The sequence below is a fragment of the Danaus plexippus genome, chromosome 19, assembly GCF_018135715.1.
Source record: "Danaus plexippus chromosome 19, MEX_DaPlex, whole genome shotgun sequence".
In the NCBI taxonomy this organism is placed as follows: Eukaryota; Metazoa; Arthropoda; class Insecta; order Lepidoptera; family Nymphalidae; genus Danaus; species Danaus plexippus.
In genome coordinates, this window is record NC_083549.1 from 1,613,962 (window position 1) to 1,632,684 (window position 18,723).

At 30.9% G+C, this 18,723-nt stretch overlaps 2 protein-coding genes across 15 annotated transcripts in view; one reads left to right on the forward strand and one right to left on the reverse strand.

Annotated features, from left to right (window-relative positions):
- Positions 1 to 118: 118 nt before the first annotated feature.
- LOC116767948 (protein groucho-like) lies at positions 119 to 10,219 on the reverse strand. 14 transcript variants are annotated; one of them, XM_032658540.2, is made up of 18 exons: positions 9,808 to 10,219; positions 9,632 to 9,729; positions 9,450 to 9,513; positions 9,331 to 9,375; positions 9,126 to 9,230; positions 8,913 to 8,945; positions 7,918 to 8,025; positions 6,095 to 6,202; positions 5,424 to 5,546; positions 4,580 to 4,633; positions 3,599 to 3,718; positions 3,183 to 3,322; positions 2,657 to 2,912; positions 2,153 to 2,332; positions 1,548 to 1,626; positions 1,309 to 1,473; positions 506 to 705; positions 119 to 282 (listed from the first exon to the last, which is right to left on the reverse strand). In XM_032658540.2, the coding sequence occupies exons 1-18, from the start codon at positions 9,847 to 9,849 to the stop codon at positions 175 to 177; spliced, it is 2,028 nt and encodes a 675-aa protein (XP_032514431.1). In that variant the 5' UTR covers positions 9,850 to 10,219; the 3' UTR covers positions 119 to 174. The 14 variants fall into 14 exon arrangements, with proteins under 14 accessions (XP_032514431.1, XP_032514428.1, XP_032514425.1 ...); XM_032658537.2 differs by having other exon boundaries at positions 7,918 to 8,031; XM_032658534.2 differs by having other exon boundaries at positions 9,093 to 9,230.
- A 389-nt stretch (positions 10,220 to 10,608) lies between these two features.
- LOC116767848 (protein fem-1 homolog CG6966) overlaps positions 10,609 to 18,723 on the forward strand; it is a 39,036-nt gene continuing 30,921 nt past the window's right edge. Inside the window, exon 1 of the mRNA XM_032658346.2 lies at positions 10,609 to 10,903. Coding sequence (XP_032514237.1) covers positions 10,835 to 10,903 — 69 coding nt within the window. The 5' untranslated portion in view covers positions 10,609 to 10,834. The remainder of the gene's footprint in view (positions 10,904 to 18,723) is intronic.

The following is an 18,723-nucleotide window of genomic DNA, read 5'->3' on the forward strand; positions in this document are numbered from 1 at the left end:
TCAAACTTATTCATTTTGCATTCCACACATACAATAATTAAGATGACAGTATTAGATTACTCTCAACAATACTAATGTTATAATTAAAGCAAGGGTTCGAATAGAAAATAAAACTGCATTTTACAATGGACCATTTATTCACCCAGTCAACCATTGGGATGTAAAATCTCAGTCTCAATACACCACCTCATACACTGTAGCCTTTTTGTCGCCGGAACCCGTTGCTATGAACTTATCATCCGAAGATATATCACAACTCAGCACCGAAGATGATTCCTTTGACTGTGAAATGCAATACATATTTATATATTTATACAGCTTACGTTAAATGAGACATAGAGTGATTTATTTATTGACATATTATGTAATTGTTGTTTACTTTGAACACTTATTGGTTGGCTATGAATAAAACAATTTAGTAAAATTTTTATACTACTGAAGCAAGTATCTTAAACACAGAAATTACCAAAAATATATTTCGATAATGATAGTTACAAGTAATTACCTGGAATATACTAGCTCCGTAAGGTGTCCGCCACGCGTTCAATAAGTTGTCCTTCCCAGTGGAGACGAACCATTTGCCGCTGGCTGCGAACCTCAGTGACAGCACGCAGGACTCATGTAGAACAAGTTGATAGCGGTCCGGTTTCCCCGCGTGTAAGACTTCAACGTGACTATTCTCCATACCCACAGCCAGCCAGGAACCTGTTTGCAAATATATGATCTTAGTAGTTAAGAAAGAACTTATTTGTTAATTATAAAATTAACCAAAATTAATCTTTGAGTAGAAACTAATCAAAAATAATATATATATATATATATATATATATCATATAAATATTTTGTTGAAGTAGTTACAAGTTCTATATAGTGTGTGTTAGCTATTTTATTATTATTATTGAACAATTTCATTAACACAAAAACGAATGTGAAATTAACTGTATATGCTATGTGATATAAGAAATCTATTAACTATCTAAATTAAAATTTGAATAAGGTATAGAATGAAAAATTCATATACACGAAGACAATTCGAAATCGCAACAAATTACCACCCGTTGTATACCGTCCGAAAACGAATACTTTCGGCTTGAGTACGCGTTCTTAACTATTTTAACATCATACTCCGACGCTTCAGTTACTCTGAAGCAACCGTGATCACGGGCGGACGAAAAGGGGGCAGCTTGAAATTCTTTTCGTGTCTATGAATTTTGCATTGTATATTTTGTAATTTAAACATTATTAACATATAAGTTCGACATTGCTTTAACTTTAATAACGTTATTATAACCAGAATAATTTGTTTACCCGTAGGACAGTATCCTAATGAGAATATCTGACTAGAGAAGTCGTGTTGGTGTAACTGACGGCCTTCTCTGAGATCCCACGACCGCACTGTGTTATCGAGGCCGCCCGTCCACAGGCGGGAACCGTCCGGACTGATGTCTATACAAGACGCTCCGTCTGTATGACCTGTAGATATAAAATATATATCATATCATATAAATATGCGTTTAAGGTGATGAATATAAATTATATATGTTTACCTTGGAATTGTCTAACTAATGTTTGATTGTGGAGATCCCATACTGCTATATTGCCATCTGAACAACAACTGAAGCATACCTGAAAACAGTGCATATTATAATTTTATGTAATCAGCTGTCTTCACCAAATTTACTTGAAGTTTGTATATAAATAAAACTACAGTACACTCTATATAGTATTTAAGAGAATTTGCCTTTAACTTAAACTGAATTAATAGCTGTATAAATATAAAATAAGTATGTAATAATAAAGGGGTATCTTATTTTGTGAATAAGAAAATTTCGTTCAAATCGTCTAAGTAAATATATAAGGTCAGAGTTTGTCATCATTATGAATATATAACTACCATTTACCCCAGCATTTCATTAAAAAAATATTACAATATGTGAGTAATTTTATGAATGGAAAACTTGATTATTACTTAAATTAGTTTTACCAATGTAACACGATAAATCTATGTGAATAAAACAATCCAGTTCCTTTACGGACACAACTATTGGTAAAGCAGTATGTTTAGAATGTTCCAGAAACAGGTTCAAATCCTTGTCTATGAAATTTTCTTTATGCAATTTCTATTTAGATTTTAATAAAATTCCTTAGTAACCTTAGAATCGGGACTTATGGCGAGTGCATAGCAGGCGGGCGCGGACGACGTGAGCTCGGCGCGGATCCTCGGCGTGGGTGAAGATAGATCCCAAATAGAAAGGTTAGACGCCTCGCCCCCTACTAACAGTGTACGACCGTCCGGTAACAGTTTGACTGACCGTATGTAGTTATCCCTTTGCTGTAAATATATTTATAAACAATTATTAAATTCCAATAATTATATTTTGAAAATGAAATACTTGTTAATTTTTTATATCATTTTATAATTTTAACTTCTTTTTAACTCGTAATAATTTTGTGTGTGTGTGTGTGTGAGAGAGAGAGAGTGTGTCGTACATACATAGAATTTCAAGTGAATTCATGGTTTATTTGTATATCACTGCTCTAGATGAGTGTTAAGCTCGGTTTGTGAATGCAAACTGTCGTAAATGTCCGTATTGTTATTAGGTTAGTCGATACAAATTTATCACAAGGGAAGGTATAAACATTAAACGCAACCAACCAGGCAGTCGAGCTGTGACAATGGTTCCATGTTAGGTCCGGGGTTAGTGATGTCCCATAGTTTGACGCAGCCTTTGCCGCCGGTGTAGGCGTGCCGCGAGCCGCCGCTGAGCGACAGAGCGACAGCGCAGACGACCTCGCCGTGCGGCAGAGCCGCCACCTGTCGAGCGCCGCGAGGTATGCCGGGCCCCACTAGCGCGTCTGCCGGGAACGGCACCGGCTGAAGCGGGCCGCCGCACGTGTGGTACGAGTACGCACTGAAAGATGTTAGACAATATTATTATACTGGCTGGTTACAGTTTCTACATTCCTAATCTACTCGCCTCTCATATTCAAAATATTTACAATACTAATGACACGGCTTTAAAGTGTTGATATTTATAACATCCATTACTTCTATTTCATGTATACAATAAGGTTTTGTATCCAAAGGACTTTACGTGGATTAATTATAGAAACTGATAAAAAATTTCTCTATTAACTATAACTTCTAAGTGTTTTTGATGATAAATAATATTTCGTCGTACGGTTTGGCGGGAGGCAGGCCGTTAGTCCTTGCTAACGGTCCTTCATAAGGCAGCGGCGGTCGATAGGCGTAAGGTGGGAACGCGTACCGGCCCGTCGGAGTAGGAGCTCGGGCTTTGCCCCCCGGAGTTCCTGGTTTCTCCTGGAAATATATTAATTTCAATATATCTTTTATTAGTCTGAAATAAAAAATTATAAGTAAATTACATTTTTATATAAATAATATACCGAAAAATGTAAATAGTTTCCATCAAATGCTGTGTAAAATCAACAATTCGAGTTCCAATTACCGTATAATACAATAAAAAGTAAATAATATTATATATGATATTTGATACAACTGCTTTCACATATTGTAGGTTGTACATATAACATGCAGTTTACACTAACGAGCATATTATATTATATTATATCTTACGTCTTTGGAGCTCTTAGGCGTGGATCTGCTGGAGGACGAGCCGGACCTTGAGGGAGGTCTCGGGCCATTCTCCGCCCGCTCCCCGCCCTCCGTTCTCGCGCTCGGGGAGCCGCGTTCCTCCTGGAGGCAAAATAATGCCATATTAATAATATATGAGACGAAACCTCTCAGCATTTCATGGATCCTCCGTGTGGGTGCCGGGTCCATCGCGTTGCAGGAATAGGAGCGTCACAGTGGCTGGGACAAGCTACCAAGATGTAGGTTTAAGGTGCCTACCTAACGCGCGTTAGGTAGGCACCTTAAATAGGTTAGTCTCTCTACCTCAAAGATTATAAACAATGCCGAAACGTACATTTTGGTTTCAGATATTAAATAAATATTATGTGATAATATCAGATCGGAATCTTCAAGGACCGAATATTATTCATCCATTGTATTGCTTACGCTGTCATTTTAAAAACATTTTTTTGTTGGAGAGTATATACTAGAGTGTTTATATATCATTCTGTTTAATTTTTGTTATACTTAATAATTATAATATTATGATCTATTAAAGATTTTTTTGTATGCAAATTAAAGAAATATTCATATTTACTCTTGAGACAGCAAGTCGGTTTAGACAATTCATATACATATATATTTAAGTGTTATTTTCTTTTTATTATTTAAGTACTTATTTATATACACTTCAGACATTTGATTAAAAAAATAATATGTACCTAATATTGTTACGATTCAACAGAATTGCACTAATTGTAAGGTTTCCCGTCCTAATTATAACCTTTATAAGTCACAGGTCAATTTACTGACCTGATTTCATAAATTTCATGTCGTCTTCAATGGTAAATATATACAATAAAAATCACTAACTGACCCACTCCATGGCTATTAAGTTTAGGATGTTTATCATTGCATGCAGACATACAAATATATACATTGATATAACATCTAGTGTTCCTATCAGTTCCTTGGGGCCCTCACCTCGTTAGCCACGTCCACAACCAGGTCCTGGTCGCTCTTCTCGGCATCACTGTCCTAGAATGTAATATAATCACTGTAGTCACAATTAATATATTGATAAATGGTAAAAGCGACCGCTAGCTATGGAATGTTTAAAGCGTTTGTAAGCTCGGAGTTGTTGCCCGACTGTTGTCTAAAGGAAAATTGTTCAAAGTAATAAAACTTTCTAAAGAACAGAGTTATTTTCAAACTAAATATAGACACACACACACACACACAACTAAATATACGCACACGCACACGCGCAAACGCATACACACACACACACAAGTTGTATAATAGAAAGAGTAGGAAATTAAAACTAAACAGTTTTTTATCACGTGACATTCCAATGAATTTATGCGAACAAACTGAGCTTTTATAAATCGATGGAAAAAATCAACATTACTCTACCAATTATTCTGTTGTAAACCACGTTAAAGAACTTATTTCATAATTGACTTTAAAGAAGTTAAAAAAATTAACAACCGTTTTTCAGTCGGTAAATATTTTCACTTTAAAAATTAATTTAAATTTCGAACCAAAAAATTTTGTATATCTTTGTTCTACCAATACCTTAACTACAAAAATAAAATTTAAAAATCGAACACAACAAAATTGTTAAATTGTTACGTTTAAATCATATCCGTGACATTTAATTCCATCCATATACATTCAAGGTAATTTAAGAGCTGACAAAAAAAATCTAGTGATGTCTTTTTTTATCGATATCACAGAAGCTATGTTAGTTTGTTTTTACTCTTTATCGATATCTTTTAAGCAACAGCCGGGCAGTTCCTATGCGTCAGTAAACAACAACACATACACTACACAGACTCACATGCCCCACCTTCTCCTCCTTCCTCCTCTTCACGTCTGACGTCTCTGGCTCCGGCGACCTGGGCCTGTACTTCTGTTCGCGCTCGTGCGGTGACAACGAACGCCTCTGCTGTAATGCACAGTGACGCTATTTTCATATAATACGCATAAATTTTCATAATGAGATCTGAGACTTTCGCGAGTACCTATTCATTTAAATGAAACTAATATTTTCGGATTACTGTGCGTTCTTTAATTATTTTAAATAAATACTGCCGACGTTTCGGTTACTTTGTAGCAAACGCGATCACGGACAGACGAGATGTGAAATGTATAGATTTTCAATTTACCTATTTGATGCTAACATAAAAACGACGCTAGGCTACGTGATTAGATTAAAATTCAAAAAGAAAATATTTAATGAAAGCTTCACAACCACGAGGTGGATTCGTGTATGTGAGTTGGGGCCTTATCGGAAATTTCGAGAATTCCCTTCGCCAACTAAGCTGTCGCGACACGATTCGAATTTTAAACAATTTTTATGTCTTTTGAATATATATTTGAGTCGTTATTAATATCTTGGACTGCTTACTAAAAATGTACAGTGTAAAGAAAATTAATATGAGTAAACATAATTTATATCTATATTAATATATATAGGTCTGCGTAGTTTATAACCTGTGTGTTCATATTTCTCGTGGGTATCCGATCGTCGTCTCGTTGCGGCGCGGGAGGGCCGCTCGCTAACACCGGCGGCTTAATGTCAGCGGGCGGAGGAAGCTCAACCTTAACATACATTAAATATGATTTTAAACCTTATTTCATAGACGATACAGTTCAATATATATATGAACTCTTGATAGGTTAGATATTATATGTACATTTATTTAATTTTAAGCCATATTCTTTTACAGTTAAGGTCTTAATTTGTTTTGAATAATAAGTAATCTCTTGCAAAGTTAGTCTTAATTCGATGGATTTGCATTAAATTTTTATCTTTATTTGATTAATGTTAAAGTTGAATTCAATTAAAACGTAAAATACATATAATTTGTCGAGATTATATTTGCATATAATAATAAACTTTATTTCTTAAGAATAAAGGTACACATTTATTTTACTGCTGGCAAACCAAATGTACCTACATATACTTTAGATTATTATATTATTCTCATTAATACTGACGTACATAGTACTTATATAAGTTTTATTAATTCTTGTACATATATAAATAACTGTCAAAGTATTTCCTAGGGTTTATAAGATTTAAAGAGATCATCTTATGTGGTCAAAATTATAGTTAAACCTATTGGAATAGTTACATAAGTAGACCTGTACCAAGGCAATTATCATTAAATATCATAGTTCGAGTTGTATAACTTTATATACAAAATTCGCCATCTCTGTTTTCTATTACATACAGAATATGTATTCTGGCTTAAAAAAATATAATATATATGTATATGTACTTTGTTCTCTATAACATATGACTTGACGTATGACGATGAAAACTTGTGCTAAGCATACTTTCCTCACGAAAATATTTTTATGCAAGCTTCCTAATTCAAAAATATCAAAATCTCCCGAAATACTAAATCATGATTTTTTTTTATGATTACAGAATTAGAGAATAGACCAAGTAATTTTTAAATTAAATCTAATAAAACAAAATATTGTCATCACCTATATCACGAGTCAAAGGCTACGTTTACTTTGTAAACATAAAACATTTGATTTAAGAGTCGCCAATAAATACGATCGTGAACTCGGCGTGGTTTCGTTTCATATCACATATTTATTACTCTCAAGTCAAAATAATTGCTTCAAATAACGGATGAGAATCGGCCAAGTGCGAGTCGATTTCGTACTATTTTCCTCCATAAAAATATATTTTTTAATCTGTTATGTCATATTGATTGTGAAATAAGATGGTTAAATTTATAGTCCGTGAACATTTCAACTGTTTTACTAACAAGATTTACGAGTTAAAGCCTGGTGACATTCGGACTGAAAAACGGACGGTTAAGCCTCAGTTATAGAATCTCATTGTACTTAAAAAATCTAAAACCTTTGAGCAGTTTAATAATATTGTATATTTTAAAAGGATGTTTATTCTATAACTATTTCTCACCTCACTATATAAAGTGCAACTGATAAAGCCAAACTTAATTACTACAAATAATTCATATTTAGATATTTATATGCTGACCTTATGACTTTGTTTCTTTTTTTATAAATACTTTTTTATTACCAACAAAAGTATCAGCTTACTGAACTTACAATGAAAAGAAATAGGTATTTTTTTAAGTTTCTTATTGTTTTTTGTTTTGTATAATATGTAAACCAATATCATAAGGCTTTAGCAAATTTAAATTAGGTAGAATTTTTAACATCCATACCAACTCTTACTGTCTTAAACGAGTTACAACCCTAAAAAATATATACATAATGTATATAAGTATATATATATGAATATGTCATAAATGACAACCCCGACTCACCTTATGCGCGGGTGGCGGCAAGTGTGGTGGCGCAGGAGCTCCAGGGAACAGAACACCAGCACCCAGCAGCGCCCCTCCAACACCGTGTGGCAGCCCTGACGCGTGGATCTGTTGCTACCACACATCACAAGTTATGTTATGTTCTATATAACTTAGATCATACAGTGCGACAACCCTGACGCTATAATTATTCGCGCCAAAAAAACCATTATCTGATGCAGCTTATCGTATAATCGGCGCCATTTTTGGTATCGCTACCGAATGTATTATGACAGGTGACGTTTAGAAACTTAAAATAACATTTAATGTTCAGTAACCAGTTCAATGAGTTTTATGATGGCATAAACAACACCCTGATGATACTTCATATGTATACAGCTTTTATTATTGCAATAAATTTACATTTATCAATATTACAATAAGTAATCAAATATAATAGAATTAAAAAGCAAACATTTCGTAATCTCCACACTTAAATCGCAAAGAAATTTATGTGCATGTAAGCGAAAAAACTACGTGTTACCAATTTACTTGTAATATAAAGTTAGTGACAATAAAAAACATTAATCTGTTACGTATTATGTGAACACCATTAACTCGGAATAAATGATAAATGAATGTGAATTTTTCCTTATATTAACATCGATGAGTGAATTCTGTTAAATGATGAGTGTAACACAAATATAAATCTATAGCAAAACAAATAAATCATGCACATAACGAGTTCATTCTATATCAATTTACTTTCAACGATATATATAGTACATGAAAATAAAATTAATTCTTACAATTATTAAAATAAAAATACAAAAAAATCACACAAAGTTATTACATCGTTGATACAAGAATTTGAAGAATATTTTATATGAAATATGTGAAATTAGACCGCAGCTAATATTTTAATATACACCATCGTTATCCTAAATGAGGGTCGGTGTTAATCACAAACAAAAAAAATAATAAAAATACCAAGCACAACAATAGTTGTAACTTACAAGGAGTTGCTGGAGACCTTGTTGTTGCTGTTGCTGCGGACAACATTAAATAAAACCATGCTAAATTATTAATACTAGATGATCATTAAGTGCATGATATATATATACCTATGTATTCACATGATAATAACTTAAAGGAATCTACTTCTTGAGCTTTATGTTCTTTAAGGGTCTACTTACCCCGATAATAGCATTAAGTTCAGACATAGTGACCTGCTTAGCTCGTTCCACGGCAGCCGCGACTTGTTGTTGATGCTCCTGAGCTAAGAACGGCAGCACTTGGCCGATTATTGCGCTTAACCGTTTCGCTATCTCTGTCTGGAAAATGTTATATTATAATCAACCAACCATAAACATTGTTATTATACTTGTATAAACATACATGTGTTGTAAGTATGACTAATATAATGAAACACACCTGTTTATGCATCTCCACATTAAGACCATATGACATTTCATAATACTGCAAATAAAAGTGAACAAAAATTTTATTACATATTCCATAGAATAATTTTCCATTAATTACAATATATCTACCATCACATAATGTCTCTGCATTTCAGTCTTCTCACTGGCTAATTTTTCACATTCTAGTTTCAATCTAAAAAAACAAAGCAGTAAATTGAATCACAGCACTTGTATTTATTTATATTTGTTTGTAAACTTTTCAAATTATTTTGTTTACTAATTGTATAACACAGAAGTTTCAATGTCCTTACGAGTGATATTGTGCTTGTAAAAAGTTAAACTCTTCCTTAATACGTTCTAAAGTATCTGCTATCGTAAACTTAATAGGTCCAGTCGCGGGCTGCGGCCCCTGTAACAAAAATTTATATTTTTAATGATACAAAACCAATTTTAACTTTACAAACCTGATAGTCATTTAACTACGAACCCTCACAGCAGCAGCGGGGTGCCGCGTCGGCGTCGGATACATTCTGTCACTCAACTAAACAAAGTTTTATATTCACAATCAAATATTATTTTCTTTTGATCCGAATAAAACTAACATTAAAGGCACCATTTCTTACTCCTCAGCCTTTGCTATAAAACACAACGCACGAAAGACCCGCGGCAAGGCGCTAAAGACAATGATATGCACAAACTTTGTCCCAAAACTTTTAAATTATCAGTCATTATCTTGATACACACAACTATGAACGCAATTACTAACTTCTCTTTGAATTTCTACAGTATATTTTTACAAAATAACTGTAACAATTAATAAGCAACAGTTAGTATCTCGTAAGATTTAACCATCAATCCACGCCGCAATTTTTGTTGTCTGTCAAGTCACATCCATGAAACATCCATCATTCATTCACCCGGGGTAGCAAATATTTCAAATGTGATAAATTAAGAAACCAAAATAAAATTTATTAATAAAAATTATAATTGATGTTTTTCTTATGTATTAAACTAAGCGAATGAAAGAGATTTTTTATTAAAATGAAGGATAAATAAAATAAATGATCTCAGAAACTTGTCACACCAGCACATATAAAAATCTAATTAAATATTAAATATTTTTTTGAAACATTAAATCTTAGATAAAGTAAATATTTATAAGTTTTGATGTATATTTATATTATTTTATTAGCCTATAACTAGGTACCTCGGGTTACTATAAACTTTGCTGTCATTTTGACGTATCTGACACTTAAATATTGTCTATAGTCACAACCACATTTTTGCCTTTGGAATTCTTATGAAAGCAGATTGTGATTGTCCTGCGACTGCAGCTGTTCGATAACGATAAGCAAGCGAGAGTGCAGTGACGGAGTGTTTTGAAAATATATATTGTGGTTGCTTTGTTCCATACGTGAAACAGTGCATTTTCAAATGATTATTCTTAGAAGAAAGTGCTATTCTTGAAGTGTTTTTCGATTATTGCAAGTTCCTACGTCGTAAGAAAAACCATAATGGATTTCAAAACAGCCGCTTATCACATTTTCAACTCTGCACGAAATGGAAATCTAACACGATTAAAAGTAAGTAGAACGAGCTTATCATACTAATATTTGAAATAAGCTGTGTTATGTATAAACTGCTATGGGAATAAATTGACTTGTAATTACTTGCATGTTTTTTCCGTTATGAAGTGTACATATTAACAGTTACATCCACGTTTGATTACAATCTCAAGTGTTCTGCATTCGGAACACGTTATAAATAGATCTTTTAATGATTCAGATATTTGAAACATGTTCTTAATAATATATTCTTGATCTGATATCTAACAAAAAAACTGTTTAACAAAATTAATATTTTATTAGTTTTGAATTGAGAACATTTTTAATTGTAATATTGGTCATAGATTTTTTTGCAAACTATTAAATGTGTCTAGAATGTTTTAGTATTCATTTTCAGATTTAAAATAATCTTGTTTACAAACTGATGTTATATATTCTTTTCATTAACATTGAGCACATGATCTATTTATCACTTGAATGTTACCTAGTTATCAGAAAATAAAAGTATAAATTTTTAAACAAAATCTTATCAGACTTTATAATTGGGGATAATTTAAATATTATTAAGTAAGTTTGAAAAACAAAATGTTTAAAAACATGTTTATTTTCATATATTCTTTCTGCAATAATTTTCAATAATAAAAAGATCTATTAAATTAATGGGTAATTATTTGATTTGTAAATATATTCATTATTGTGTTATATAAAAGTTACTATTTTATTCCTTAAGTAAAAATTTTTAATGGCATCATTTTATAGCTATAATCTGACTGCTTCTATTTTCCAACAACCCTCAAATTAAGTATATTAAGTTATTTTTAATATTATTTTAGAGGATAGTTTATTCAGTAAAACAAATGTATATTTTGTTATTATCTGTAATTAATCCACTGTTAGACATTGCCTCTCTCACATCATTGCTCTGAGCTCTTCTAATGTCTTCTTTTCCCCTATTCTTTTTTATATTCTTCTCACTTTTCTAATTAAATATCATTTTTCAAACATATGGAATACTGATGATTATTTACAAATCTCATCACAATATAACCATTAATGTATTGTTCTCACTGACTATTAAAAATATGTAATATATATTAAAATTTCAAATTTAGAATATTGGATGCTGCTAGTATACCAAAATAAATATAATAATTCTGCGTATCTTATGGATCATTACAATTATAATGCTTTAAAAAGACTGGGTACTACCTTCCATCGAAATTATTGTGTACAAGCGGAATAAAGTAGTGGGTCATAGAATTCAAAAGCATATTTTTTTTTTTCAAATAATTTAATGTATACAAATATTTTTTTAAAGGTTTACAGATACCGCAAATACATATATATAAAGTATAGAAATTGTTATCATAAATTGATTAACCTACATTCTGCAAAAAAAAAAATATCATAATATTATTTTTAAATTAAGAAAGCTCTAGAATAATGGGTAGCTAATGGGTATCCAAGAATCGAAAATGCGTAAATGTCACAGACCTCGTTATAAATAACGTGGTAAATTTGCCAGCAATTTCAACTTAAAACCAAGGATCTCAATAAGTACTTGTATATTGGATTAATAGCTAAAGTTTTATCATAACGAATAAACTTTAACAACCTTTGTCGAGAAACAGAAAAGATAGGATTATTTTTTTCAATTTTGATCAATAACTCCTTTGTTGCAATATCAATTGCAAGAATAAAAGTAACAGTTCTGATCTATGTGTCGTTTAAATATCATCTTCGCACATTTTTAAAAAATCTAAACATAAGATTATCATTGTATGTGATAATGAGACAAATTATCTTGCACTTAACATTTTATTTATAACACTTTAGATGCTCTTTTCTTATCTTTATTTATCCAATTGTCAAGAGAAGTATTATTTATGTCTCAATATATTTTATGCCTTTTCTGTTTATATATTGTAATTATATGTATATATGATACAAAAATAAATAGATGTTGGGGGAAAGTAGGTAGTGCATTGACCTTATTTGATTTGTTTACAAATGTCTCTTGAGTGGGTGGTTGGTATGAAGAGAAATCGGCCCAACTCATGAGTCAAACCAATTAAATTTGTTTTGTAGGTGATGTACTGCTTTATATTGTAATGAGTTGTTGTATAAATTATAAGTGTTTGAAATACTTAAGAAAAATTTTGTATATTCTTTACAAACAAAAATAATTTAATAATCAAAAATGGATGTACATATATATGTTTTGATATTTTTAACTGGCAACACTTCATTGTTCTATATAATCTTTAGTTATGTCTGAGATTTTTATATAACTAATAAAATCACCTGATTCTACTTTCACTAAAATATTCTATACTAAATGTATATCTTAAAACACTCAGATATGTCTTTACAGATGTGTTTTAACCTAACTCAAATCGCAGAACTCATGATATTTTTAAGGATAGTAAGTGGTACCATCTAGTTTTTTGTACCAATAATTTAATGTTATTAATGGAAAGTGACCTTTATTGTATGTTTACTACGGACCCGTATCGTCGAACGAAACTTTTTTTTAAACGATCGTATGTATATATATGTATGGTCATATGAATGAAAAATTAAATTTACTGTTTTTAGGTTCGAGACGAAAACTCATGATAAGAACACAGTTTTATAACCATTGTAATATATTTTTCCGACTATTTAATGTTTGTTATGTTACGTAATCACAATAAAGTATGGGATGTCAAAAACGATTTAAAAATTTGATTTCGCTTTGGACTAGTGCTATCATAGAACGACTCGACATATAAAAAATGTAAAAATAATTTATGTTGAGAGCTTAATTAATACAATCATATATTAATAAAAAAATCTCAAGAGTTGAATTTCAATAAATTAACTCGTTTTTTTTTTTAGTTTAATAATACGCTAACAAAAAAATTAAATTATTTTTTTAATAATAATATATGTAAATTTGGAATAGTCTCGCGGGTGACCTGTTTTTTTTATAATTTTATATTGAATGAATCAAAAATATCAGGCAAAGTTATAGAAAAAAGTGTACATAAAATACAGACGTTTCAATAGTTATATTTATATCAATAAAATATTGCAGCGATCATTTCTATATTTATATCCGATTCCCAAAAAAATCTTAAAGTACGGTTAAAAATAAACAGAATATATTTCCGGTTCGTATGTTGGCTCTACCGAGGAGACGCTGGCAAGAAATTGAATATTTCATCTTCTACAACAAAATGACATCAGACTGAATTGATTTAACGTCAAATTAAGAAAAATCCTATAAAACAATAACAGTTAAAATTCCTCTAAAATCTACCTACTATCTTCAAATTGTGGTCACAACAACGCTACAATGATTATTATTTAAATTTAATATCGTAACACAGCCCTTGAAATTAAAACAAAATTAGTTTCATTAGAAAAAATAAATATGCTTAATATTTTAGGTCGAGCGAGACCGTACGTCAGTAGTATGTACACATTATAATAAATTCCAACAAAACAGAAACCGTGATTAACTTTACGGTTTCTCTATTACAACAAAAAATCTATTATAAGTATCATAAAAGCGAACAAATCAAATGTAACTGTCGCGTCTTAATAAATAAGTCGTTAGTTATGTACCTATAACGAGTACGAAACAGCGGCTCAAGAGTTCGGTATCAAAATTAGAGCGAGTCTCATCGCTTTTCTGTATTGTTTTTTTGTCGCAAGTCTCTTTGTCCGAGAGTGAGTCATTCACAGAAGGTTTTTGCTCGATATATTTCCTACTAAGGTCTTTGTTCACAACAAAACTCTTGTCCCCTCCATTGGATGTCTGCCAATAAAATGCCCCAAACGTCTGATCTTCGTTGTTAAACTTCCGCGTCATGAGCTCGTTGATCTTGTCCCATTTACTTGTGTTTGATATGATCTTATTCTGTCTTTATATAATGTATGTTTAGACATAAATTAATTGAGTTTCTATTTATAAGAATTCACTTCTTGCTTTAGTCTTATCTATAAAACCTTATCTATCAAAAGTTGGATTTTCCGTGAGATAAATATTATCGATAGTATACCATTCCAAACAAGAGTCTCAATATCGATGGCTCACTCAATATGTAATTATTATGACTAACAATAATTTTACTTTACATTCATATATACGCCTATGTATTATTGTTTAAAAATATATCAAGATTAATGTGTTTGATAAAACTATCCCTTGATGATGAAGTGAGGCAGTCAGCTTTAGAATGTTTACGAACTGGTCCATTAATGTAAACGAGTAAGAAATAAGCTGAAACCTATTAAACTACGGACAGATATGCTTTAGAATATAACGTAATATATTAATCATGCATTCTATGTAAAATGTATTTTTATTTTAGAATTAAAGGCTATGCAATTAGGCAAATAACGTTGGACACTTAAATCGTTTGCTAATACTTAGATTAGGGAGTTTTGTATTTGAATGATACCACGCACTTGTAATATACATATATAACTATCGAGAAGGCTATAATTAAATCGATTAAATTTAAGCATGCAGTAAATAGTAAATGTCCTATCCTAGTATTGTTATAAAAACCCAAAAACCTTGACGAATTTTAGGACTATGTTCATTAAGGTCTGGTTACATTCAAAAATATTCAGATATTAATAATTACGTGATATCAACGTAGATTGTTGATAGAGAAACGGAAAACGTTCTGTATTACAATACAAACACGTGGTAAGCGTACTGAACACAGTTTCGTAACGACTTATGTACATCCGTTGCCCAAAAGCCATTTGTAGCTATGCAAGATGGTTGAGCAAATCTAGCTTTACATCACTGACACTCAAGCCGTGAAAGTCCATTGAGCAGTTTTTTTAGCTATTAAGTCACTCATAGTGTTCTATTTTTCAAATCTCGACTTTATCAAAACAAATAAATAAAATTGTAATGTCTGTTTGTAATATTAAAATATATATATATTTAATTAATAAATGTATACTATTTATTATCTGTTTGATTGTTCTGTTTAATTTTTAACCTCTTGCCCCTTGCTGGATGTAATGAGTAACTTAAATAACCTTTATTTTTTTTTAAATATATTTTCGGTACGGCCAAAGTCGAAGCTCGAAGTCGAAGCGAAGTACAGCGAGTATAAACAAATTTTATAATAATAGTCTTCATTAAAATATGTTCCTAACTAGTAAAGTATTTTTATGAATAGTCAATTTAGTATAAGTCTAAATAGCTTAAGGTCAAAGACAAACTTTGTGTTCCCACGAACATACAGATATTAAGTCCCTATTCTATGTGTTATCTCGACTAATTATCGGAACCTTTAGATTAAGGTTTCATGAATAAAGAACAACATATTGTTGTTTTGCTGTAAGTGTTATTTCTATTATATAAAACTTATTTTTTATTATTTTAAACTACATACTCCTGACGTTTCGGTTATTTTGCTCCAACCGTGATCACGGGCAGAAGAGGTAAAAATGTAAATTTGCGAAAATATTAGTTTTATTAAAAAATACTCGTGAAAGTCTTCTATATTATTAAGTATTATTTCTGTTTAAATATATTTTTATAGCGAAAGTAAGAAGACAATAAGAGAATAAAAAGTAAGATATAGATTATGATACTATTTACAATATCTTAGAATAAAAAGAATATAGAAAACACTCAAATTATCACTAAACAATTAATACCAAGTTTATTTTTATATGCATAGCTCATTCACACGACTGACTCGTAATTTGATGTATATTTTGTATAGGATAAAATCTACGTTTATGTTGCTCTAATGCTGAAAACGTAATTTTAACAATAATATTTTTTCATTAAATATATTTATTTATTAATTATTAATTTATAAATTAAGGTTATTATTTTATGAGCTTTTAATTTGCGTAAAAAATACTTTCATACGATTTTTAATATACCTTACAATAATACATTTCAAGGCGCACCATTTATTTCGCCTCATAACATGGTTGGTTTTTCACCCAGTGAAAGTTTCATTAAAATAAGTACAGCCGTTCCAAAGATTACCTCGGTTAAATAGAGAGACGGACAGACGAAAACCAAACACAAGTGACAATTTTGTATATGTATTATGCTGACGGGTAGATCCAACTATCACTGTGTAATATAATAGATAAGATTAAAAATACTTGGAAGAGTTAGAAACGGACGCTTACTCCGAGTTTTTCATTCATAAATCTTGGTACGCTATAGTATTAACCTACGTTAAATGAGGTACAGTGAGCTCTTCGTAATTAGTGTGAACATCAAACATGTGCTTAGCTAACTTAGCTTGCAGCTTTTTATTTCATAATAACAAGACCGAGTTTTAATATTTTTGCTTAATTTTGACAACGTCATAGTAAGTAGAACGTTGAGGAAACGTCTAGCGTTTGTAATGATTGTACACGATGTTTGAATCATTATGAAAAAATATTCTAGAATTGATACATTGAACGTTAAGTAAGATGATTCATTTGGATATTCGAAAATATTTGTGAAAAAAATCCCATCAGTCTCGCTTGAACTCGAAACGATTTGATTAGTTTAACGAATGAATGTATTTTTACGTTGTTATAACATTCGTTCATATCAAATCAGAAAAAAACGACGTTTATTACAAAAAAATTATGAATTTTTGCATATTTTATTGTAGATTCGTTTAATGATAATTAAAGTTGAAATGTTTGATTATTATCCGGTTAATATAACTGTTTTATAATATCTATTATAACTCATGTGACACATAAAACTCGCCAAGTGCCATAAAGCTATCAGTAGACTTAAATGTTATTTAAGCGAGCAAGGGTAGCTCGCCGTCCGACCACATCCAGACCAGATATAATGACGCAAATGTAGATAATTATTTATTTAAAATTCACTGAAATATGTCGTAATATTAACAAAAGTTCATTATTTTATAAATAAAGTAAAAACATTTTTATCATACTGGTGATACTGGTTTAATGTGTTTGTTGTTGAGGACATAAGTACGGAGATTTCGCAAGGTATTTTAGGAAAAGTTTTTTCTTGAGTGTACATAACACTCGATCTTAGTAAATATGAGGCACTTAATTAAAATTTAAGAATAAAAAAATAAGATATATATAAGAAAAGGATGTGGATTTTTTTAAAAACTTATTTTATGTAAAGAATGATAGGGATGTCAAATGAAGATTGTATTTCTAAGAATATTGTATACTAATTTTAACTAGCAGCTGTCTCGTGACCAATCCTGACCTGATCTGACCCAATATCACCATAAAATACAACTTCCTTTCTTTTACAATTTAAGGGTCCAGAGAAAAACTACGCTTGCTGATATCAAATTACTTATAAAATATATACATAGTGTAAAAATAAATAAACTGTACGAAATAGGAAATGACGACATATTGTGCAATTCAGAAATAAAAAAAGGTATAGATAAAAAAAAAACACAAATGAATCTGACGTACACACTACAGTCCACGAATGAAAAAAGATCTTACTGAAATGAAACTCATTTGAGCGATATCTACTTACAATGAAAATTATAATAAACAATTCCATTATAATTCTCGTCTCAGCCGAGAGGTTGCCCATGAATTACTTATACACTTGTTTCTTATCGTGTGAAACTGTCTTGTGTTGAGTTAACTTGGAACAATTAATTTTAATAATATCCAAAATTTCTCACATCCTTGACTTAATAATACTGCTAATGGGAGCAAGGACAACGCATCGATAAAAAAAATAAATACGATAAGGGTTATTGTTTGAAATAGATATATATTTTATTATTCAAAAAACAATTTCCCCGGTTCTCGTGACATAGTCTCGTATATACGTAATATCTGAACGAACT

What these genes read in the sequence shown, in the direction of transcription:
- LOC116767948 (XM_061523525.1), bottom strand. Translation starts at nt 9,849, where the DNA reads ATGTATCCGACGCCGACGCGGCACCCCGCTGCTGCTGTGAGG. An exon ending in CGAGAAATATGAACACACAG is followed by an intron (nt 5,547 to 6,094) that starts GTTATAAACTAC and finishes TGTGCATTACAG; the next exon opens with CAGAGGCGTTCGTTGTCACC. An exon ending in GGCCTGCCTCCCGCCAAACC is followed by an intron (nt 2,913 to 3,182) that starts GTACGACGAAAT and finishes AACATCTTTCAG; the next exon opens with TGCGTACTCGTACCACACGT.